Source organism: Alexandromys fortis, unplaced genomic scaffold, assembly GCF_014885135.2.
Source record: "Alexandromys fortis isolate MF-2015 unplaced genomic scaffold, M_Fortis_MF-2015_v1.1 scaffold_26, whole genome shotgun sequence".
NCBI lineage: Eukaryota > Metazoa > Chordata > Mammalia > Rodentia > Cricetidae > Alexandromys > Alexandromys fortis.
The window spans coordinates 9,151,356-9,174,754 of record NW_026067894.1 but is presented as its reverse complement, the minus strand read 5'-3'; the positions used below and the strand labels follow the sequence as shown (position 1 = coordinate 9,174,754).

Below are 23,399 nucleotides of genomic sequence, written 5' to 3'. Positions count from 1 at the left end.
CATAGCTAAGAATGGCTTTTAACCCCTGTCCTCCTGTCTCCACCTTTCAGGGCCGGAACTGTAAATGCAGGCCACAGACCCTGCTGCTTTAGTTCTGGGGCTGAAGCACGTGTTAATGAGGCTTTGACCTGGAAGGAGCCATTTTGGCATCGATAAGGAACGTCACCAACATTTGACAACAGCAGCAAGGGGCTAGCCCAGCCACTCAGGAACTGCGGTGGGGCAGTGTGTGTGGAGAGGCCCTGCCCTCTTGGCTCTGTTTGGCCATGTGTCACTGTAAAACAGACTTCGGTCCTTTTTGGGCTTCAGTTTCCCACAGTGTGTAGGAGGGTGTTGGGTCCACTGGTACCTGAAGGGTGCGCGTCCTTAGCTAGAGTCTATCGGGACCTGGTGCTGACTGCTCTCTGTAGGCTGGTTAGCTGGCTGAAGCAAGGAGTGTTAAATAGAAGGAAACCAAAACGCGGGGCTCTGGCTTCTCACTCCTTTGTGTGCTTGTTAGTCCTCCCCTGACTCACCTTCTCACACACTCACTAGGGCTCAACTCCAGCTGCCCACACCTCTTCACCCTCTCCTACTCCCCAGAACTCCCTTGCAGCCAACCTCCGGCTCAGGGACTTGAGAAGTTTCCTCTTTGCTCCAGCCCCGTGGCTTCTTGGGCTTCTTGGTCACCAGGGATGCCCTGCCCAGTCTTAATGAGCACAACTGTGCTTCCAGCGCTCCCTTCCCATCCTTTTCCTATTTAGTGGCCTCTCCCTTTCTCTCTGCCCTACACACTCAGTTGTTCATCCGTGCCTACTCGGCACACGCTCTCTGTAGCTCGTCCCTTCTCTCTCCTCACACCCTCGGTCTCAGTCTCTGCTCCCTCTCATTCCTATTTGCATCATTCTTTCTTCCTCNTTCTTTCTTCCTCCCTCTCCTCTCCCTCTGCCCTCTCCTCTCCCTCTCCTTTCCCTTCTGACTCTCTCTCTCTCTCTCTCTCTCTCTCTCTCTCTCTCTCTCTCTCTCTCTCTCTCTCTCTCTCTCTCTCTCTCTCTCTCCTCTTTGTACTAACTGATTATTTGGTTTTGGTTATCTCTCTCTCTCTCTTCCCTCCCTCCCTCTCTCCCCTCCCCACATACCCTGGCCCAGTGGCTACTGCTTACACCCGCTCTGCCCCTTGCTTGCTCTGCAGGAAACCCTTGCAGTACTCAGGTCTGGCTGGCTCAGCTTGGAGGTTCCTGTGGCATCCGCTGGAGAGGCCCTGGGTCGCTGTGTTTCCTCCCAGGGGTGACTTGGCAGTGATACGCTGTGTTTCCTCACTTCTGCAATTGCCAGGCTGTCACACAGGGCTCGGGGCTTAGACCCCCGAGGGACACGCAGAGCCTACATTGAATGTTACAGGTAAGGAAGGTTCCAGTCCTGGCTGGGCGAGGGAGAGTCCTACACAGATGTCCTCAGGAGGCCAAAGTCATGGCCCCTGGCCATACAGAAGCGGATTGGTGGCTGGATTTTTAAAGAACTATTCTGGCATCTTTCTCAGGCCAAGATGTTTAAAAGAGTTTGGTTTTTTTTTTTTCCTTGCTGTACAGCAGGCCAGACCCAGAACCGTATGCGTGCCTGGGCAGTGCTCTACCACGGAGTTCTGCCTTTAGCTCTCTTTGATTTTTATTACATTTTATTTGCTTACTGTATGTGTTTGTGTGTGTCACAGTGCACGTGTGTCATGTGTCAGAGGCAGCTTGTGGGAGTTGGTTCTCTCCTTCGCCCATCTATGTCTGGGGATTGACTTTCCTTCTCAGACTTAGCAGCAGGTGCCTTTACGCTGAGCTATCTACCAACCCCGTCTCGCCAACCGCCAACCTCTGAGGCTGGCCTTGATCTCACTGCGCAGTGCAGGCAAGTCTTAGATTATCTTTTTACTGTTTAAAGATTTATTCTTTACTTTATGTGCACGAGTGTTCTGCCTGCCCGTGTGTATGCTCACCATGTGTGTGCCTGGTGCTGAGGGAGCTCTGAAAAGAGAGTCAGCTCCCTAGAACTGGCTTTAGAGTCGGTTGGGAGCCACCAAGTGGGTGCCAGGAACAGGACCTGGGCTTTCTCCAAGGGCAGCCAGTGCTCTTAACCCCTGAGCCATCTCTCTAGCCCCAGACTTTGGTTTTCAACCCTCTTGAAGCCTTCTGAGGGGTTGGCTTCTCTGCTTTTTCATCAGGCCTGATTTAGGCAGAGTTTCTTGGGACTGATCCTTCCAGGGAAATGGTCTTTTCTGAGATGAAGCTGGGTGACCACTAGCAGCAGACTGCCCTTTGTTTTAACAGCTGTGTGACCTTGGCCAAGTTTTTAGCCCTCTCTGTGTGGGCTCTCCTGCCGGCTTTGTCTTTCTCGGGCCGGGTGGGGAGGGTGAGCAAAAGGGTCTGGGACAAGGCTGAGTGCTGGGACCTCACTCACTGCTGCACATCCCGGAAGGACAAGGAAGATAACTGGGTCACTGGTACAAAGGACAAGGCCCACAAACAGTTGTGATGTTAATTCTCAGGTGTTGAAGACAGAACCCAGTGTGGTACTGGCTGTCCATCACTGGCAGGAAGTGTTGGGGTGGGGTGAGGGTGACTAACCAGAGTTGCTAGTCAGGGCCTTGTTCACTAATGAGGGATAAGGGACCCGCAGCTGTGCTCCAGATGGTCAAGGCCCAAGAAAGAGTATGTTGGAAGTGGGTAGGGGTTGACTTCCAGAGAAGAGGGAATCCCTTCCTCTGGGTACCCAGAAAAAGGAGGTGACTGGCCTGGGCCTTATGTGGCTTCAGTTTTGCTTATAAACTGGGGCCTTGGGCACTTGAAGGGCCTCACTCTTCTCCTTTGTGGTTAAAAATCCTGACTTTGCAGGCTTGTGACGAGGTGAACGAAGAAGGCGGGTGGACATGCTTTGCTGGCGGTAGGAACATGGTGTCACCACTGTGCTGATACTAAAGATCTCACCGCTCATCGCGTCTTGTCTTCTCGCCCTTAGCACCTTCTCACCACAGGTGCTCAGGAAAAGCACTGAGCTGGGTGTGGCAAGCACATCTCTGCTACCAGCATTCCCGAGGGGGAGGCAGTGGGATCATGAATTCAAGGCTAGCCTGGGCTACATGAGACCCCCCCTCCAGTACTCCCCCTCCAAATAATATCTACTAGGTAAATGAAAAGATAGTAGCATCAAAACTGTCCTTGTTTGGGATAGTCAGTGATCCATCAGCCAGCTGTGACCTTACCCCAGTCACCTTGATCACTCCTTCTGCTCAGTGAGGACTTGGGCAAGAAGGGAGCAAATGTGTCTCCTGGGCAAATGTCCCCTCCTGATTGTCGAGATACGTTAAGTCCCTGGCATGGGGTCTGTTTTATCTTTATTATTATTACTATTATTATTCATTCTTATTTATTTATTTTGACAATTTCCCCTGCCTCTACTCCTCCCAGTTCCTCCCCAACCTTTTATCTTTTTATGGTAATTAAAGGCCTCCCCTCTCCTGGCCTGCAGAGCTCTTGTTGAAGGCCGTTGCTCCATCCTTTTCCATTCAGGGCCACTCAGTGGATTGAGGCTCAGGCCCAAGATGGGGCAGTAACTCCGCTAGGGTCTGGGAGCCGTGCGACAGGAGTCTACACTGGAAGTGGAACCAGCTCCTAAGGGCAGATGCTAGGCCCTCAGCACAGCTGCTCTGGGCAGCCACTTCTCTGAATCATGAGGGTAGAAGCCTCTAAGAACTCCCTTTTGGGGGGGGGGTGTCAAATGACTCTTTCACAGGGGTCACCTAAGACCCAATGGTGACCACTAATATTTATATTACAATTCATAACAGTAACAAGATTACAGTTATGAAGTAGCAACGAGAATAATTTTATGGTTGGGGTCACCACAACCTTTGGAACTGTATTAAAGGGCCATAGCATCGGGAAGGTTGAGATCTCTGGGTTAGAGTCTGTATTTGTGGTTTGGTGTTTAGCTCTACAGGAGTTGGGCCTTCCTCCAGCTTTGGAGAAGACATCAGCTGCCTGATCCAGGAAATTTGTCAGTAATTTGTGCAAAGCCCTTTCTAGTTCACACAGCCCAAGTGTGTTCCCTGCTTTCCAAACTTTGCCTTGCGCCTCCTGTGTCCTCCCTTCCCTTTCAAAGTCCTTCTTGGAGGATAGCAGGACACCCCAGTTTTTTTTTTAATTTTATTATTTTTAAAGATTTATTTATTTATTTATTTATTTATGTTCTTGTCTACACCAGGAAGAGGGCATCAGATCTCATTACAGATGGTTGTGAGCCACCATGTGGGTGCTGGGAATTGAACTCAGGACCTCTGGAAGAGCAGCTCGTTCTCTTAACTACTGAACCATCTCTCCAGCCCCTGACCACCACCACCCCCCCCAGTGTACAGATAAAAAGCCTGGGGGAGAGAGTCTCTCAAGGTGGCGGTGGGTGGCACCGCTGAGACCGTTGTTCCCTTGGCTCCAGCGACTGTGCTTTCCCTCTGACCACCCTGGAGGCTTCTTGGGCTGTGTGGTGCCCTGTGGGTTTGCTGCTCATTACTAGGGCAAGCCCTGCGAGGACAGTGGGAAGGGAGCAGCTCCCTTGGCCGGTAAAACAAAGTCACCGGTCGGAACTGTGAAAATACCGACCGCTCCTTGTTCTGCTAATCTGATGCTGCTTGCTTGCAAAAAGGCGAAAGCCCGATGTCCACATGTGCCCAGCTGTTGTCCATCGGATGACCACAGGTCTCCACACACTGAAGCAAAGGGCCTCAGACAACTGGTCTGGGCGCCTTGTTGGCACTCTAGACAACCTTGAGATCTTTGTGATGATAAATAAATCCCTACCGGTTGTCACGACAAAGCTGGGCCACGCCCAGAATAGAGAAGAGGAAAAAAGGACAGCAAGGTTCCTGGAAATCTTCCTGGAAGGTTTGGACGGTTGCAGATGCTTCCTCTCACCCCCACCCCCAATTGTTTGACCTTAGGAAGCACTCAGGCTCCAAGCCTGCTAGAAGAGACAGTTTCTTTAGAGTGTGAGTACCGTCTCCGCTGACCATTGCATACAAATTCCTTTCTGCTGCTAGAACAATCTAGTAATTCGTTAGTGGCATTGTGTGGGGAAAGAGTCTGTCAATTTGGTAACAACACCCCATAGGAAGATTTTGATTTTATTTATTTATATTTATTTATTTGTCTATTCGTTTATTTATTTTTGAGACAGGGTCTTGTGCAATCCAGCCTGGCCTCCAGCTTGCTATGTAGATCAGGCTGGGACTTGAATTCTTGATCCTCCTGCCTCTATCCCCCAAATGCTGGGGTTATAGGTGTGTACCACTACATCCAGCCATAGACTTTTTAAATTCTCATCATTTGGCATATGAAGAGAGGAAATTTAACCAGTGAGAAACCTTGTCTCAAAAGACTGAACCTGAGGAACAACACCCAGAGCAGCTGACCTCTGATACACACCTGACACACACACACACACAGAGTCACATCCCCAGCAACTGGGAAAATTGGCTCATTCTGGCACCAGCCCCGGGACTCTGTCCTTACCAAAGATCTCCATTTTGCAGTCAATAATTTGGTCAGCACAGTGCCGTGACTGCAGGGAGTCTGGTGTGGAATCTTCATGATCAGGATATTTGATCCCTTCATTTGGCCTCAGTTCTTCTCACATCTTGGAGAAATGGCAATGAGAACACTGTAAGGGGATACTAAAAAGGGTCTGGCCGCCATGGCTGGCCCAGCCAGGACACCAACAGGAGGCAGTGGGGGAGTCAGAACAGGAGGTAACTCATTTGTTTATTGAGCACCTACTATAGGCTCAACACTTTCCTCCTATTTTCCTGTGTGTGTGTTGTACATGTGCTGTGTATGGATACATGGCCTCTAAGATTAAAAGATCTTACTTTAAAGTTGCATTTCCTTGTCTATATATGTGTATGTGTGTGCGTATCTATGAGCCATGCCATGTGTGGATGTCAGAAGACAAGCCAGCTGTCTCCTTTACCATGTGGGTTCTGTGGACGGAACTGCCTCCTGAGTGCTGGGGTTAAAGCGTAAAGAAACAACTATTTTGGTCCTTTACTCCCCCCTCCCTCTGGTGTTTGCAGTGTAAGAACCAAACTTGGGGTCTGGTCTCTGCTTTTTTTTTTTTGTTTTGTTTTGTTTTGTTTTGAGATCTTCACTATATAGCTCTATATAGTGTAGACCAAGGTATCCCAGAACACAAGGCACCTTCTGCTCCAGTGTCCCAGATGCTGAAAATACTGGTACATACCATCATGGCTCATTCTTTTACCCCCAGTCCCTTTTTAAAAGGCCTCATACTATAGCTTCTGTAGCTCAGGCAGCCCTTGAATTGACCGGGTAGTCAAGTCTGGCCTTCATCTGCTGTTCTTCCTGCCTCTACCCTCCGAGTATTGGAAATCAGGGGCATGTCACCACACCTGACTTTAAGTCCATTTAAAAACATTCATATTGAGGGCTGGAGAGATGGCTCAGAGGTTAAGAGCACTGGCTGCTTTTCCAGAGGTCCTGTGTTCAATTCCCAGCAAGCACATGGTGACTCTCATGGCCATCTATATAGTGAGATCTGATGCCTTCTTCTGTCGTTCAGGCATGCACGCAGAGAGAATACTGTATACAAATAAATAAACATATTCATATTACAAGCTGGATATGGTGGTGCACACCTCTAATACCAGCATTTGGAAGGATCCTTGTTGCATTTAAGGCCAGCCTGCCTAGTCTGCATAGTAAATTCCAGGCCAGCCAAGGCTACTTAATGAGACCCCATGTAAACAAAACAAAACAAATACAGTATTCACACTGCTAATAAGGACACAGACTCTCAGAGACAGGAGAGGGTTTCCTGGTTGAATTGAGGATTTAACCCAGCTCAGGCCATTGGGGCTGGAGTTAGCTGGATGCAGAGCAGATCCACCCTCCTTTTCGCTCTTTTTCTTCCTGACTTCAGGGTGGAAAGAAAGCTGCAGGGTCCTGGACGAAGGAATTTTTTCCTGCCAGCATTTGGTAGTTTTGTTTTGTTGAGACAGAATTTCACTGTGTAGCACTGGCAGGCCTGGAACTCCCTACGTAGAGCTCAGAGGAGAACCCTCCTGTGTCCACCTCGTCAGTGCTGGCACTGTTAGGGTAACAGTAAAATGCTGCAGCGGGCAGCGGGTCCCTAGACCATGCTGCAGGTCCCCCAAGTGGCGGTAGGCAGTGGGCTGGAGGTCCTGAGAGCAGCCAGTCCCAGGCAGGGACGGCGCAGTTCCCTAAGTGGCTGCAGTAGGCCACGAGGGACAGAGCGACCCAGGCAGTGAGCTGCATGGCCACATGATAGGTGAGAGACCTCAATGGGGCAGCCAGTCCCGTGAGGAGAGACAGATGGATGGGCACCCATGCGGAGGGAGGTTGGATATTTATTTAGTGGGCTATTGAGGGGAAAGGGAATAACAGGAGAGAGAGAGAGAGAGAGAGAGAGAGAGAGAGAGAGAGAGAGAGAGAGAGAGAGATCAGCTTGCTTAGGCAGAAGGGGGGGAGGGAGAGAGTAGGTGTGGCTTGTCTCTTAAAGGGACATCACAGACCATTACAGGCACCAAAGGTTTGAGCCACCATGCCTGACTCCTGACAGGCATTTGAACTCTTCCCAGGTCTTAGGACAGATCTGCAAACCCTGAGATGTTAGTCTAGGGGCAACTGGCTCCCAGCTGGGCCACAGCGTTGCTTTGGAGAGTCCCAGTCTGCCATTTCCCAACTTTGTGAAAATGGACAGATCTGTTTTCTTTCCTAATCCCACACTCTTTCCTGGAACCGTAGGCGTCTCATCTAGAAAAAGATGAGTACAAACACATTTTACTAAGCTGGTTTGCATAGGATATATGATCCCAACTAAGAACCAATGCCTGAGATTCTCTAGGGTCCTGGGTTGAGGTGGGCAGGCTCTGCTCCAACACTTGCAACCAAGCAAGGGGTACTTGACTCCAAGTGGTGGTGCCCTCGTGGAAGGCTTGGCTTCTCCTCTCTATGCAACTTCTAGTCCACACCCTGTTGGTGAATGCATCTTCAGGCCTGAGGGTTTGCAAGGAGATGCAAGATTTGTGAGCGAAGTTATACGTGTCTGATTTACAGTATAAATATTTAGACATTTCTACCCTTGCCCTCAACTGACTTCACAAAACAGGGCTGGCCCAATGATGAACCCAGCTTTCCAGCTCAGTATCTATTCCGGGCACTAACCAGGGCATTTTTCCTTCTGCCTAACCCCTGATGGTGCCTCCCCTTTTACTGTCCTGGCAGGGAGCCCTTTCCTCAGCGCTGCTAGCATTGCTAGTGGGTATGGGGTAGAGATCTAAATGGCACGATCCCGCTGCTTCCAAGAATACTTGTGACTTACCTGCTCCCACCTAAGGGTGGGGCCTGGGCAGTTCTAGAGCTTTGACCCTTCAGGGAACTGTGCTCAAGGTTAAATTGTTCAGGGTTCAAGCCTTCCCCTCCTTCTAAGTGTCTGTGCTTTCTCAGCTTGCTTTTTCAAATTAAATAAAAAAAAAAACTAGTTTTTTTTTTAAACAGAAAGGTTATTTACCACACAGCAAGGGGCAGCAGCAGCCTGGGCACTGACGGGAGTCCTGTCTACAGACCGAGGACTCAGGTGTTTTCCAGAGCTCTCGAAAGCTGTGTTGGCTTGAACTAGAGACTGTCTGGAGCTGGGAAGAGCTGGTATGTGGAGCTCTGGGTCTGTGGATACCCACAATTTGTTCCTCTGGCTCCAAATAGATGAGCCACCTGGGAAAGGAACAACAGCTGACCAGCTGGGCTCAGGTCTGCTTTTAGGCACTGTGTACTCTCGTCTTTGGGCCTTGTTAGAAGTGTCAGATTTATTTTATTTTATTATTATTATTTTTGAATCAGGATATCTCTACCTAGCTCTGGCTGTCCTAGAACTCTTTGTAGACCAGGTTAGCCTCAACCTCAGAAAGACCCATCTGCCTCTGCCTCCCTAGCACTGGAATTAAAGGCGTGTGCCACCATTCGAGTGAGATTTTTTTTTTTTTTTAAAGACAGACTCCTGGGGCTGGAGATATGGCTCAGCAGTTAAGAGCATTGCCTGTTCTTCCAAAGGTCCTGAGTTCAATTCCCAGCAACCACATGGTGGCTCACAACCATCTGTAATGGGGTCTGGTGCCGTCTTCTGGCCTGCAGGCGTACATGGGGGCAGAATGTTGTATACATAATAAATAAATAAATAAATTAAAAAAAAGACTCCTTAGCCCAGGCTAGACTCCTTGGCCTCTAGCTTCCTACCTAGCTAAGGATGACCCTGAGCTTCTGACTCTCCTGCCTGCACCTCCCAAGTGCTGGGCTTACAGGTGTGCATCACCAAGCCTACACTGATGTGGTGCTGGATATTAGAACTAGGGTTTCCTGTATCAAACCTGCAGCGCTCCACAACTGAGCGCTAGCCCATGTTCCCACTGTCAGGTTTTTTTTTCACCTGGAGAGACAGAGGCTCTGAGAGCCCCATTACTTGCCTAAAGCCACTTACAAGTTTATTTACTTGATAAACCAAATAAATGATAAATGATATTTTAATGGCAGGAGAAACCCCATTCTTCCCACTTCATTTTATCCCCCATTTGCCCCCTCCCCCCCCAGAAAAACTTTTCTTTGACATTTACCTTGAAATTGTGGCTGGTGGCTTAAGCGCTTTGTTTATTCATTTCCTGGCCGCGGACACTGGGAGCGAAGAAATGAAAACTGTTTAGTGTCTGCTCTCAGGAAGCTTGCTTCACGGTGAGGAAATGGCATAGAAACCAGTATCTAAGCCAGGCATGGTGGTGCACATCTTTAATCCCAGCACTCAGGAGGCAGAGGCAGGAAGATCTCTGAGTTGGAGGCCAGCCTGGTCTACAGAGCGAGTTCCATGACAGCTAGGGCCAGACAGAGAAACCCTGTCTCGAAACAAAGAAACAGATCACTGTCTAAAGCATGTGGTGAGCTGGGCTTGGTGTTGTAGGCTTGGTCCCAGCTCATCAGAGTCCCAAGTTCAATGCTTGCCTGGACAACTTAGACCAAAAGAGCTAAGGAAGAACTTGGGGTTCAGCTCAGAGGTAGAGCGCCTGGTTAGCACTTGCGAGTTCCTGGATTTCACCCCTACTGCTGAAAAACAATCGCACTGAAGTATTATTCAGGTTGATACATAAGATTTCGGGGCTTCTTTGGGCACATCCTGTGTGCTCCTCACTCACCTTGCCCTAGGCTTTCTCAGCCTAGGCAGGCATGACGGGCAGGGCCCGTAATGTCCTGAGCTAACCCTCTGACGGGAGGGTTTTCTGGAGACAGTCATCATTGTCTTATTAACTAGATGCTCAGACCCACAAGAAGGAATGGACTTCCTGTGTGGGTAGTGGGTAGGGACACGATTTGCCCACATCTGTCTCCGAACAGCCCAGCTGTGTACTGCCCCTGCTCCTTGCCCTTCTCAGATAGAGCCAGACCAGAAATGCTTCCCACCTCAGGAGCCACACATTTGGGGGGTTCCAGCAGGACAGAGGAAAGGCTCAGAAGAGGGGACATCTTGACTCCCAAGGAGAGGAGCCCAGACTATGGGCCTAGGGCTATGCATATTTTCTGGCCTCTGGTGTGTCTTTACTGAATGGCGGTTTCAAGACCTTTGTGTTTCGTGGGTTATACCTACTGCTGTTCACCATATGGGCTGGGATGTAGCTTATCCTCAGAGATCTTGCCTAGCGTGGCTAAGACCCCAGGTCTGAGCTCCAGCGCAGGGAGTGTGTGTGTGGAGAAACATTACAGCTAGGATTTTTTAAAACAAGACAAAAAAACCAAACCAAATCCAAACTAACCTAGCTTAACATAAATAATGCATTTTTTTACAGAAAACAGCTGGGTTTTATAAAATAAACAGTTTAGGGAAAAGAGTGGCATCTGTTGGACATTGTTTACAAAGCTCGGATTAAATAAGAGACAGCGGGGACCTCACAGTCACTTCCATGTCCACTATGTGGTGATAAGCTGCTTTGTTTGCAGGAAATGGTTGCTGCATAGCCAAGTACTGGTGAGAGGAAGGTTTTTCCCTGTCTTGTTCTGGGGAGGGAGCTTGGGCCTTGAACACACAGGGTACCTGCTCTACCCCTGAGCCCAGAGGGCTCGAGCTCAGACAGAGGGCTCATTCAGATAATTGAAAACGTTTTTCTTTGACTTTAAAAATATTTTTATGAAGTCGGGAGGTGGTGCACACCTTTAATCCCAGCACTCTGGAGGCAGAGGCAGGCAGATCTCTGTGATTTTGAGGTAAGCTTGGTCTACAGAGTGAGTTCTAGGACAGCCAAGCTACACAGAAAAACTTTTTTATTAGTATGCACGAATTACACCGAAGAATGGGTTTTATTACAGCTTTTCAGGCACGTTTATAGTGCATTTTGACCACATTCACCCCATTGCCCTCTCTTGTCTCCCTCCCATGATCTGCTCTTCTTCCCAATTAGGCTCCCCGAAAGTATGCGTCTGTTTATCTGTCTGTTTTGGTTCTTTGATAAAGGGTCACATGTAGCCCAGTCTTTCTTTCGTCTGCCAGGGTGATTCAGAGCAAGGTCAGCTCGCAGATCAAACTATTGCACAGATGCTTCCCCCTGGAAGGCCACATAATAGTTCTGTTTGCTGCGGGAGCCTTTGTAGATGTTATCCATCTCACACAGAGTACTGAAAAGATGCATGCTTAATGCTTAAGTTTAGTAAACATGATAACTTCCAGGTTGACCAGATGGCTCGGTAGGTGTAAGAGATGTCCAGATGATTCTTGGGTCTCATGTGGTGCAAGGAAAGAACCAACTTACAAAAGCTGTTTTCTGACCGCCACGCATACACCATGGCACTCACGTACACTATGGTAGTTGTGTACACAGGCACACATACTCTAAATAAATAAATAAACGTAAAATGTTTAAACAAATAACCTTCTTGATTTATCAAAGACATTTAAAAATTTTAAGTGTTTATATATGCATGCATATTTTTATTATTGTGGTTTTTGTTTTTATGTTTGAGTGTAGCCTAGATTGGTTTCAAACTCCCTATGTAACTGAGACTGGTCTTGAACTCTTGATCCTCTTGCCTCAGCCTCCTTTTTTTTTCTCTCCCTCCCCCCCCCCTCGAGATAGGGTTTCTCTGTATAATCGTGGCTGTCCTAAAACTTGTTCTGTAGACCAGGCTGGCTTTGAACTCACAGAGATCCTCCGGCCTCTGCCTCCCGAGTGCTGGGATTAAAGGTGTGTACCACCAAAACCAGTTGAATATTTATTTTTCTGTTTTTACCCTTCAAGTCCTTGGTGGTGAAGAAGTCACTGTTTCACTTTGTAATCTGATGTCACTGGATCTGTGCTTAGGAACCTGACAGTTGCTCACCATTGCTGCTGCATAGTGAAAAAGGAAATTGGTTGCTGGGTATGATAACTCACACATGTAGTCTCAGCACCTGAGAGGCTGAGGCAGGAAGAGTGTCATGATTTCAATGCTATCCTGGTCTATTTTTGTTTTGTTCTGTTTTTGTTTTTCGAGTCAGGGTTTTGAAGACAGAAGTTTCTGTACCAAAAGTCGCTCCCAAGTAACCACACAGAGGCTTAATATTAATTATAAATGCTCAGCCAATAGCTCAGACTTGTTACTAGCTAATTCTTACATTTTCAATTAACACATATTTTTACCTATACCTTGACACCTGGCTTGGTACTTTCTCAGTACAGCATGTCCATCTTGCTTCTCTCTGTGTCTGCTTTTGCTATTCCTCAGACTCTGCCCTTCTTTTTCCCAGCATTCTCTGTTTGACTCTACCTCTAGCTTTATCCTGTTTAACTATTGGCCAGTCAGTTTCTTTATTAAACCAATCACAGCAACATATATTCACACAGTGTAAAGAAATATTCCACAGGGTTTCTCTGTTTAGCCCTGGCTGTCCTGGAACTTACTCTGTAGACCAGGCTGGCCTTGAACTCACAAAGATCTGTCTACTTCTGCCTCCCAAGTGCTGGGACTAAAGCCATGCACTGTCATAGCCCAGCCAGCCTGGGCCATTTAATGAATTTGAGCCAATGAAGCTATGGCGTGAGACATCTCTCAAAACAATAGCAGCAAGAGCAACAAAAAGAAAAGCAACATTTTAGTATTGCTGTAAAAATCCTTTCTACGTGGTCCCATCGTGGCCCCCCCCCAGTTCTCACATTCTACCCTTAGTGAACTGCTATGTTGTGACTACTTTAGGAACACCCCTGGAGAGTGGAAGGAGCAATTTCCTGGGGAAGCAGCGTAGAATATGTCCCCTGTCAGAGAGGATGGCGTGTCTGCAGTCCCATTTATTCCAGAGACTGAGGCAAGAGGACATTTGATCCTGTTCAACGCCTGTCTGGACAATAGAGTGAGAATAGTCTTCTAAAAAAATGTAGAAGCTGGACGTGGGTGGCGCACGCCTTTAATCCCAGCACTCAGGAGACAGAGGCAGGCGGATCTCTGTGAGTTCAAGGCCAGCCTGGTCTACAGTTCCAGGATAGCTAAGGCTACACAAGAAAACCCTGTCTTAAAAAACCAAACCAAAACAAAACAAAAAAAAAACAAGAATCAAAACCAAATCTTCAACAAAAATATTCTTATATTAGCAAATAATTCACAGTATGACTCAGAATGGATTTTAAAAATTATTTTAAGCTATTAAATCAAAATGACTATTATTTAAAATTATTTATTTAGAATAACTGGCAATATAATTTATAATATGACTTAGAATGAATTTTTATTTAAAAACTTTAAAAATTATTTCAAAATATTAAATTAAAATTATCATTATTTTAAATTATTTTTTAAAATAGTTAAAATTATTAAATATTAAGATATTTTAAATTATTGTGATTTATCAGGAATTCTGAGACCTATGGATTTGACATATAAATTACTGTTCTGCTAAATAGATCAGAGACATAGAAAACATTTTCAGTAAAGTTTCATGGCAGCCAATTGTCCCTTTAAATGTACTTGTATTTAGTCTCTTTCAAGTGTTTTCCCTGCGGAAGGCTCCTGAAGGGATGGGTGTCACTAACAAGGTTTCTCGCTCGTTCCTGGGCATTAGGTTTCGGTTCTGAGAATAAATGTTGAGCAGTTTCTGGTTCTCACAGGTGGCTCAGCCTCCACACGGGGTCTGAATCACGAGTAGAAATCGGCCAAGTGAAAGGAATGGAGGGATGGGGGTTGTTTTAGTTTCCTCTCTGACGCTTTGACAAACGTTCTCACCTAGCTGGGCTGTGGCGGCACACACCTTTAATCCCAGAGTAGATGCTGGAGGGTCTCTGAGTTCAAGATCAGCCTGGTCTACAGAGTGCTGTCCAGGACAGCCAGGGCTACACAGAGAAACGCTATCTGGAAAAAACAAAAACAAAACAAAAAGCCCAAAGCCTCTTCCCCCCCCCCCCCCCCCCCAAAAAAAATCTGACCAAAAACAATGTAGAAGAGGAATGGATTTGCTTGGCCTACCCTAGTCTGCCATTGAAGAAAGTCAAGGCGGGAAGCTGACTGCAGTGAGCAGCTATTCCACAGCCTTATCTCCAACTGAGGAACTTATGTCAAGGTCAAAGAAGTAGAGCGCGAACCACAGGGGGTGCTGCTTGCTGGTATCTTCTGTCTAGGGGATCTTAGCACGGAGAGCTGAGTCTTTCTACATCAATTAACAATCAAGGTCCCATAGACATACCCCCAGGCCAATCTGATCTAGGTAATTTCTCTCTTGAAGTTCTCCTGACAGCTGACTCTAGGCCGGTCAAGTTGAGGAGCTAACCAGAATCCGTAGCTTCGAGGTCGAGCCCTTGCCTAGGCCTTGGTTTCTATCAGCATTCAGAAGGACAGTAGGAAGGGAGGTAGAAAGAGAGGAGGAGAGGGAGGGAAGGAGAGAGAGCGAGAGCCTTCTAGGCAGCCTGAGGATTTTGAAACTGTGAGGTCTGGATAGGTCTGAAGTCCTTCCAGGGAAGCCACTCTAGCTGGAGACTGTTGGGAAGGTGGCCCAGGGTGCAAGCAGAGTGGCAGCTGGAGGGCTGGAGGTCAGGGAAGCGGCCATGTGGTGGCTTCCCTCAGTCCTGGCACCATGCACAAAGCACATCTCTCTTGCAATGTTTGCACCATCCTCATCTAGGTTTTCACAGAAGTGCTCCCTGTTTCTCCGATCTCTTTGTTCTTCCTGTCAGCCCTCCATTTGCTCTTTGTGTGGTGGCTCCCTGAATTCCTTCAGCTGTTCTCCTCAGGATGTGCTCCCTGAAGCAAGGCTTTGCTGTGCTCTTCAGTATGCCCAAAGGGGGTCGGTGCTCAGAGATATTTGTTGGACAGATGGATGGATGGATAGATGGACAGATGGATGGGGGAACAAATGGGTTTGAGATCCAGACCACACTGTTTTTTCTATAAATGTGTGTGTGTGTGTGTGTGTGTGTTATAGGTATGTGAGTGTAAATACCCCTGGACTGAGTTACAGGCACTTGTGGGTCACCCACAAGGGTGTTGGGAACAGAATTCAAGTCAAGAGCAGGACCCCTGACTCCACTTTGGAACAGAGAGTGACACCCACTCTGCAGCCTTTATAGAATAAAGGGAGAGAGACATAGCTTTGAAGGAGCATGGACAGTGGGGGAAACTATGGAGCAGAGCTTGAGAAGTAGGGTAAAGGATTATTTCATTTCATTTCTTTATTTTTGAGGCAGACTCTCACTGTGTAGCTCTGGCTGACCTTCAGTTCACGGAGATCTGCCTCCCTAGCGCTAGGATTAAAAGTGTGTGCCACCATGCTTGGCTTTAATCTTTAATGTATCTAGATTATTGTTTTGAAATAACTCCAGGATACTTTTTGGTGGGAGCCGTGTTTGAGACAGGATCTAAGGCAGCCCAGGCTGATCTCCAACTCACAGCGCAGCTGAGGATGACCTTGAACCTCCTGCCTCTGCCTCCCAGATTCTGGAACTGCACACCTGTGCCTCCTCCTGTAGCCACCGAGCTAACATCAGGACTTTGTAAAGATGGAGTTGTAAGACAGTGCGAACAGGAGCCATGCTTCCCCTCCCCCAGCCTTCCCTAATAGTACAGACCTCAAATACAGTTCTCAAAACAGAGAACTGATTTTTTTTTTCAGTTCTGGAGGTGGAAGCCAAGATAACACGTATGAGAGTGAGTGTTCCCTCACCAAGCTTCACTTCCAGCCCCAGGAAGTTCATGTTGAGGCAACATTAATAATTAAATCATGGCTGTTATTTGAAATTTATCAGATTTTTTTTCTCTAGTTAAACGTTTACTCTGTTCCAAGATAAAATCCAGGATTCTAAATTGCATTTAGTCTCTCTGTCTCTCTTTCTCTGTCTCTGTCTCTCTCTGTTGCTCTCTCTCTCTCTGTTTCTCTCTCTCTCTCTCTCTCTCTCTCTGTGTTTGTGGTGTGTGTTTGTGGTGTGTGTGTGTGCTTGTGTGATCTATTTATGTTTTGAGACAGAGTTTCATGCTATAGCCCAGACTAGTCTTCAACTCACTAAGTAGCCCAGGCTGGCCTGATATTCACTTAATCCTCTTGCCTCAACCTCTCACGTGCTGAGATTATGTATGTGAGTCACCATGTCTAACCACATAGATGTTCAATCTTCGATAATCTCTGACAGTTCCTCAGGCTTTCCTTGTCTTTCGTGACAATGACTCTTAAATAGGCACTGGCCAGTCATATTGAAGGATGTTTATAGTTTTGGTGTGTTGGGTTTTGGGTGGAGTAGGAGGGTAGGCTGGAGGTCCAACCCTTGGTCACATGCATGCCAAGCAACAGACCACTGTGCTATAGCTGTTTGTCTGTTGAATGGATAAGAAAAATTGAGACAGACTCTCATTATGTAGTTTAAGTTGTCCTAAAACTCCTTTCCTAGACCAGGTTGGCCTCAAAACCATGGTGATTTTCCCGCCTCTGCCTGTCAAGTGAATTCCACTGCAGGTGTGTACCCCAAGGCCTATCCTAAAACGTTTTGCAATATGAACTTTTTAATACCCTTTTTATTTTATTTTATTTTATTTTATTTTATTTTATTTTATTTATTTTATGCATGTGAGTGTTTGTCTGCATGTCTGTGCACCATGTGTGTGCCTGGTGCCTGGTGCAGGTCCAGAAAGGGCATCAGGTCCCCTGGAACTGGAGTTACAGCACATACGTACACCAGGTGTACAGCACACACAGAGGCACACACACAGAAATCAGGTGACTAGTACAAGCAGTTCTTGGCTTCTTCCATGTAGGTCCTGGGGATCCAATCAGGCTACCAGACTTGGCGTCAGGCGCCTCTAGCCACTGAATCATCTCATAGGCAGCTAACTGTATTTATGTAGGCTCTGCCTCATCAACTCTCTTAATCCTTGGGATTACATTTCAACATGAATTCTAGAGAGGTCCCCAACATTCAAACTGTAGCAAAGAGCCTTGCAATTTGAGGTAGAGGATTCCCTCGTTGGCTGTTTATTAACCAGAATCTTTGCATGCTCTTCTAGGCATATACAGCACCCCATGATCAGGTGACCCTTCCAGCCCAGAGCAATGGAGCAAAATGAATCCTCCCGTGTGGATTCTGAATTTCGATACACCCTCTTTCCGGTTGTTTACAGTATCATCTTTGTGTTGGGGGTGATTGCCAATAGCTATGTGCTATGGGTCTTTGCCCGCTTGTACCCTTCCAAGAAACTGAACGAGATAAAGATCTTCATGGTGAACCTCACCGTTGCCGACCTGCTTTTCTTGATCACCCTCCCGCTGTGGATTGTCTACTATTACAATGAAGGCAACTGGATTCTACACAAATTCCTGTGCAACCTGGCTGGCTGCCTCTTCTTCATCAATACCTACTGTAGTGTGGCCTTCCTGGGTGTCATCACTTATAACCGCTACCAGGCAGTGGCCTATCCCATCAAGACGGCTCAGTCCACCACCCGCAAGCGTGGCATCTCTTTGTGCGTGGTCATTTGGATATCCATCGTGGCTACTGCCTTATACTTCCTGGCCACGGACTCCACCAACGTGGTTCGCACAAAAGATGGCTCAGGCAACATCACCCGCTGCTTTGAGCACTATGAGCCGCGCAGTGTGCCGATCCTTGTGGTTCACGTCTTCATCGCATTCTGTTTCTTCCTCGTCTTCCTTCTTATCCTCTTCTGCAACCTGGTCATCATCCACACGCTGCTCACGCTGAAGGTACGGCAGCAACGCAAACCTGAAGTGAAGCGCCGGGCACTGTGGATGGTCTGCACCGTCTTGGCGGTGTTCATCATCTGTTTTGTGCCCCATCATATGGTCCAGCTGCCCTGGACCCTCGCAGAGCTGGGCTACCAGACCAGCTTCCACCAGGCTATTAATGATGCCCATCAGATCACCCTCTGCCTCCTCAGCACCAACTGTGTCTTAGACCCTGTAATCTACTGCTTTCTTACCAAGAAGTTCCGAAAGCACCTCAGCGAAAAGTTTTCCAACATGCGCAGTAGCCGGAAGTGCTCCCGGGCCACTACTGACACGGGCACCGAAGTGATGGTTCCGGTCGACCAGACTCCTGTCATGTTGCTAAAAAATTAATCTCTGTCTTATTAAAGACAGACCCAGAGTCTCCTCTTCCGTGGACCTCACAGCCTGAGCTGGGAGGTGAGAGGCTTCTGCTTGTGGACAACCCCTCCTGGGACCATGGCAGACCACTGAGGGCAGAGGTTCCTTTCTCACCTAGACGCTGGTTGACGGCACTGCCAGCATGTTGGAAAATACCGAACTTGAATGCTCCTTTTTACTCATCTGTGGGTTAATACTAGCGACTGTGGCTGATGGCTTCATCCAGAGCTTTTGAATCTGACATCCCGGCTAGGGCCAAACCTTGGGCTTAGACTCTGAGTTACCCGGTTCTTCCGACTGGGGCCATAGTATTGGGCACTGCCTCCTGCTGCAGGCAGGGGAGGAGTTATGGGCGAGCATCGCTTCACTGATCCTGTGGAAGATCTTTGTGGGAACAGTAGGTTTAGGATGGCGCCCTGCTTTCTCCACCCCCAGGTACAAGGTCTCTGTGACACTTTTAGAGGAAGTGGTTTGATGGAAGCCTCTGATGACCCAGAAACTTATCTCAAATGTAACCAGAGGAAATAATACAAAATCTGACCAGAATCTAGGATGGGAGCGGATTTCCCGAGGCAGCTGAGTTTCCAGCCAGGCCTGAGAGTCTAGGAGAGAGATGGCTCCCTCAGGACCCTGCAGTTTCAACTGCCGGCAGGAGCCAGCTTCTTTTGGTGACCCCTGAACACCTGATGGTGACTTTTTGACAAGTGTGTTAGTCACACTTCACTCGCTGTGCCCAGCCCTTCTGTCAGAAACAACCGACGGAAGGAGAGATTTATTTGGCTCACAGTTTCAGAGGACTTCACTCCATCACGGCAACCAAGGCCTGCTGGGGCAGCTCAGACTATTGGTGGCAGGAACAGGAGGCAGAGGTTGTTCATGTGGCAGTGAGCCAGGAGACAAAGCAGCCCTTTAAACTGGGGCTGGGTACAATCTTCAGAAGCCCCCTGCCAGCTGCCCATTTCTACAGCCGGGTCCTACCTCCTCCCGGTTCCACAGGCTCCCACAATAACACCAATAATGTGAGAATGAACACAGAGACCGCGGCCCTGGGCCAGTGAGATCAGGTAAAGGCTCTTGCTGCTAACACGGACAATCAGAGTTGGATCCCAGAACCCATATGGTGGATCGGGAACAGACTTCTGCAGGTTGTCCTTTGACCTCTTCATGCATGTTGTGTCACGCACATGCCCCGCCTCCCCCATATACACATAAATATACATACAAAATAATGCAACAGAGCAAGACAAACGTGGCCCCGTGGAGGTGCAGGGTATTTCAGATTCAAAATACAAGAACTATTACATTCACACGAGGTCCTCTCCTGCTCTCTAAACAGGAGCAGGAATGGCAGACTCAGAACTCTGAGAAATTTTCCTGGTTCCCTGAGCCTTGTGTTCCTTAAAAAACATGTTCTTGGGGGCTGGAGAGATGGCTCAGTAGTTAAGAGCACTGACTGCTCTTCCAAAGGACCTGGGTTCAATTCCCAGCGCCCACATGGCAGCTCACAACTGTCTGAAGATCCAGTTCCAGGGGATCTGACACCTTCACACCAATGCACATTAAATAAACCATAAATTTTTTTTTTTTATGTTCTTCCTTCCAGCTAGGGTCCCCTTCCAGCCAGTGTCCCCTTCCAGCTAGTGTTCCCTTGACTTTGGGTCAGTTGATTCCTGTCTGCCAGACAATCATGGGGCTTGTTCCAATAAGCTGGTAACCTGCTTGGGTTTGGGGTGATGGCCATGGGCTGTCCCTAGCTGAAGGTGACTACGTAGCTAAAGCAACACACTTGAACTTTGGCATCTTACAAACTCAGGCTCAAGGTTTATCTGTGCTTGGTGCTGTCTAGGAAGTGGGAATTTGACTTTCTGCATCTTAGTGTTATTAGCTGGGAGGTGCGGCCTACCTCACGGGGCTGTTACCAATGAGCAGAGCTTGCTCAGCTGACTCTTGATTGCTCATCCCTGATGCTCCCCGCGATCCTCTGATAGGACCTGAAGGGGTGAGAGTTGGACATGTGGATTCGGGATGCTGTTTGGGGATTTACAAGCCATGTACTGAAGTCAGTTAAACTCCGGAGCTGTGGCCATGTCTGTGCGTAAAGTGAGTGTGTGGGGTGGCCACCTGGGCAGACAAATGGCTTTTCAAAGAAGGCAGATGTGCTAGGCAAAGCAGAGGCCAGAGAGGACCCATTTTCAGTGGTTCTCAAATCTCCCTCATGCTGCGACCCGCTTCATATAATTCCTCATGTTTTGCTGACCCCCAACCATAAAATTATTTTCATTGTTACCTCATAACTAATTTTGCTACTGTTATGAATCATAATGTAATGTAGATATTTATGGAGAGAGAGGTTTGCCAAAGTGCTCTCGACCCCACAGGTTGAGAAATACTGCACCGAAGCCCGGAGAGACGAGAAGACACAGCCTCCTGGGGCCAGAGGGCATTCCTGCATGCTTTCGCTTGAGCTGCGAGACGTTTTCTTGGCAGGATTCCTTCTTGCTTAAACTCATTCGGATGGGGGTCTAGCACCTTCAATCAAACAACCTTCTTCTCTATGTTTCTGTGCTAATACAGTACATTCTGAACTTGTTCATTTGTATATCCTCCTTGTCATTGTTTTGTAATATCCATGTACCATGGTATGTTTACTTAATAAATATTTTTGTTTTTAAATTGGGTCAGTTTTTAAAACTTACACTCCTACCTCACAGGCACCCTGTAAAGATTTTTCTGCCCATTTTACAGGTGGGAAAAAGGAGGCTAGGAGGGACTGAGTCAAGGTGAAAGAGAGAGTAAGTGGCAGAGTCATTAATATTTAAAACTAGAACCCTGGGTAAGCACAGGCTCCCAGGGTTGCTGTGTAACTGTACCAGTACCCTACTTCTTTTAAGCATCTTGTGTGTGCTGGGGCCGGAGCTGGGATAGGCTTTCACCCCGATGTTAGAGGTCTCTTTTGCAGCTCAAGCCACCTGAAACCCCATGGGGACTCTTCCCAGACATAGATACCTATGATCAGGACTTGGGACATTGGTTCTTAGATATTACACCCAAATGGTTCTAAGAACCCTGGGAGCCAGAGCTCCATTGCTGCTGAAGCCAGGCGGAGAGGTCACTAATCATGAGGCTGAATTCACTTGTCAGCTTGCAGAGCTCTAGAACCTTCTAGAAATAAGAGTCTCTCTGGTCTGTACACCCATAAGCAGTGCCGTCTGGTCATTTGGAACCACACTTACACCTAGCTTGATGAAGTGCTGCCAATTTGGTCCTGAAGTGACTGCAGGCAGTCCACACTCCCACCCGTTGCTTTATGAAGCTTTTGTTGTGTGTTTTGTTTGGATGCAGGGTTTCACCATGTAGCCTTGGCTGTCCTGGAACCTGCCCCTGCTTCCCAAGTGCTTTGATTAAAGGTGTGCACCACTATACTCCTGCCTATTATTTTCTCATTAGCCTATATTAATTATACAAAATAACGTATTGGCATTTTCATACACATATTAACTGTACTTGGAACATATCCCACCCTCCCCCCCTGTGCTTCCTCTCGCCCTCCCCCAACTCCTGCTGATCCCTTCCTAGCCCCCTTCCTCTTCTGAGCTGGCTTCACTTCCACTTTTGCGTCTCTTTCTGCTGTGTGACTCAGAGTTTCTCTAGTGCTGTTTACTGGAGTATGGACCCCTTACCTGTCCTTCACCATTGAAGATGTCTGTTCCTCTCCATCAACAGTTAATTGTATGCAAATCCTCAGGGAGGACTGAAGTCCCAGGAGGGACCCACCCATGGGTTCTGTTTCCTGGAGTCACAACCATCCTGTACCTGTATTGCCCGCCTTTCACGCCACAGAATGTCCAGTCAAATCGTGGTTTTAGTTTGAGTCTCTCAGATTACTAAGGGAGTGTTTTCAGGTACTTATTACTAATTTGTGTTCAGATTCAAATCATTCAAATGCTAAAGCTTACTGTTCCATGTCACAGAGTGACCAATAAAGAGGCTACTGAGACGTGTGGCCAGGGCTTCTTTCTGCACCAGATTCTAGTCTGTGATTTTGGACACACTATGGAACCTCTCTGGGCCTGTTTCTGTTAAGTGGGAATACTGGCCAGGTGTGGTGGCTCACACCTGTAATTCTAGCACTTGAGAGGCTGAGGCAGGAACTTGCTACAACTTCAAGACCACTCTGGGCTATATGGGTAAGTATCAGGTCAACTAAGGTTGCATAGAAAAATTTTGTCTATTTTTTTTTTAAATTTATTTCAGTATTTTGAGACAGAGTCTCTCTATGCCTGGCTGTCCTGGAACTAGTTCTGTAGACCAGGCTGGCCTCAAACTCACAGAGACCCGCATGCCTCCGCCTCCTGAGTGCTGGGATTAAGGGCATGTGCCATCACCACCTGGCTATAAAAATAATTATTTTAAAGAATACATATATTGCCAATGTAAGAAACCATTTTGTGGGTTAAGAGTTGCTTAGGACAGTCCCTGGCACAGAATAAATGTCCTCAATGTTGCTCCTGTCCTTAAATGTTGCCCCTATATATTGCCTCTGCTCCATAGAGCCCCTATATTCAAGACTGCCTGCCGTGAGCCCTCTTCCCCTTATGACCGGGTTCTCATTGTGTAACCTGGTATTTTCCATACAAATGGGAAAATGCAGAGAGGAACTGGGTGTTACCAGTCAGGCTTTTCTTTGCTTTTACTTCTAGGAGATTCTACAATTCACCAGAGAGGGTTTTTAAGAAGCCAGAGCCATTACACACATGAGTCAGGGG

General features: G+C 47.6%; 1 protein-coding gene across 1 annotated transcript; it reads left to right on the top strand.

Annotated features, from left to right (window-relative positions):
* Positions 1-953: 953 nt before the first annotated feature.
* On the top strand, positions 954-22,091 carry Ptafr (platelet activating factor receptor). The gene is made up of 2 exons (XM_050150473.1): positions 954-1,380; positions 17,535-22,091. Exon 2 carries the CDS (start codon positions 17,581-17,583, stop codon positions 18,604-18,606), a length of 1,026 nt encoding a protein of 341 aa, XP_050006430.1. The 5' UTR covers positions 954-1,380; positions 17,535-17,580; the 3' UTR covers positions 18,607-22,091.
* Positions 22,092-23,399: the final 1,308 nt, after the last annotated feature.

Bases quoted from the DNA above. Each gene is read 5' to 3' on its own strand.
- Ptafr (XM_050150473.1), top strand. From the start codon at position 17,581: ATGGAGCAAAATGAATCCTCCCGTGTGGATTCTGAATTTCGATACACC.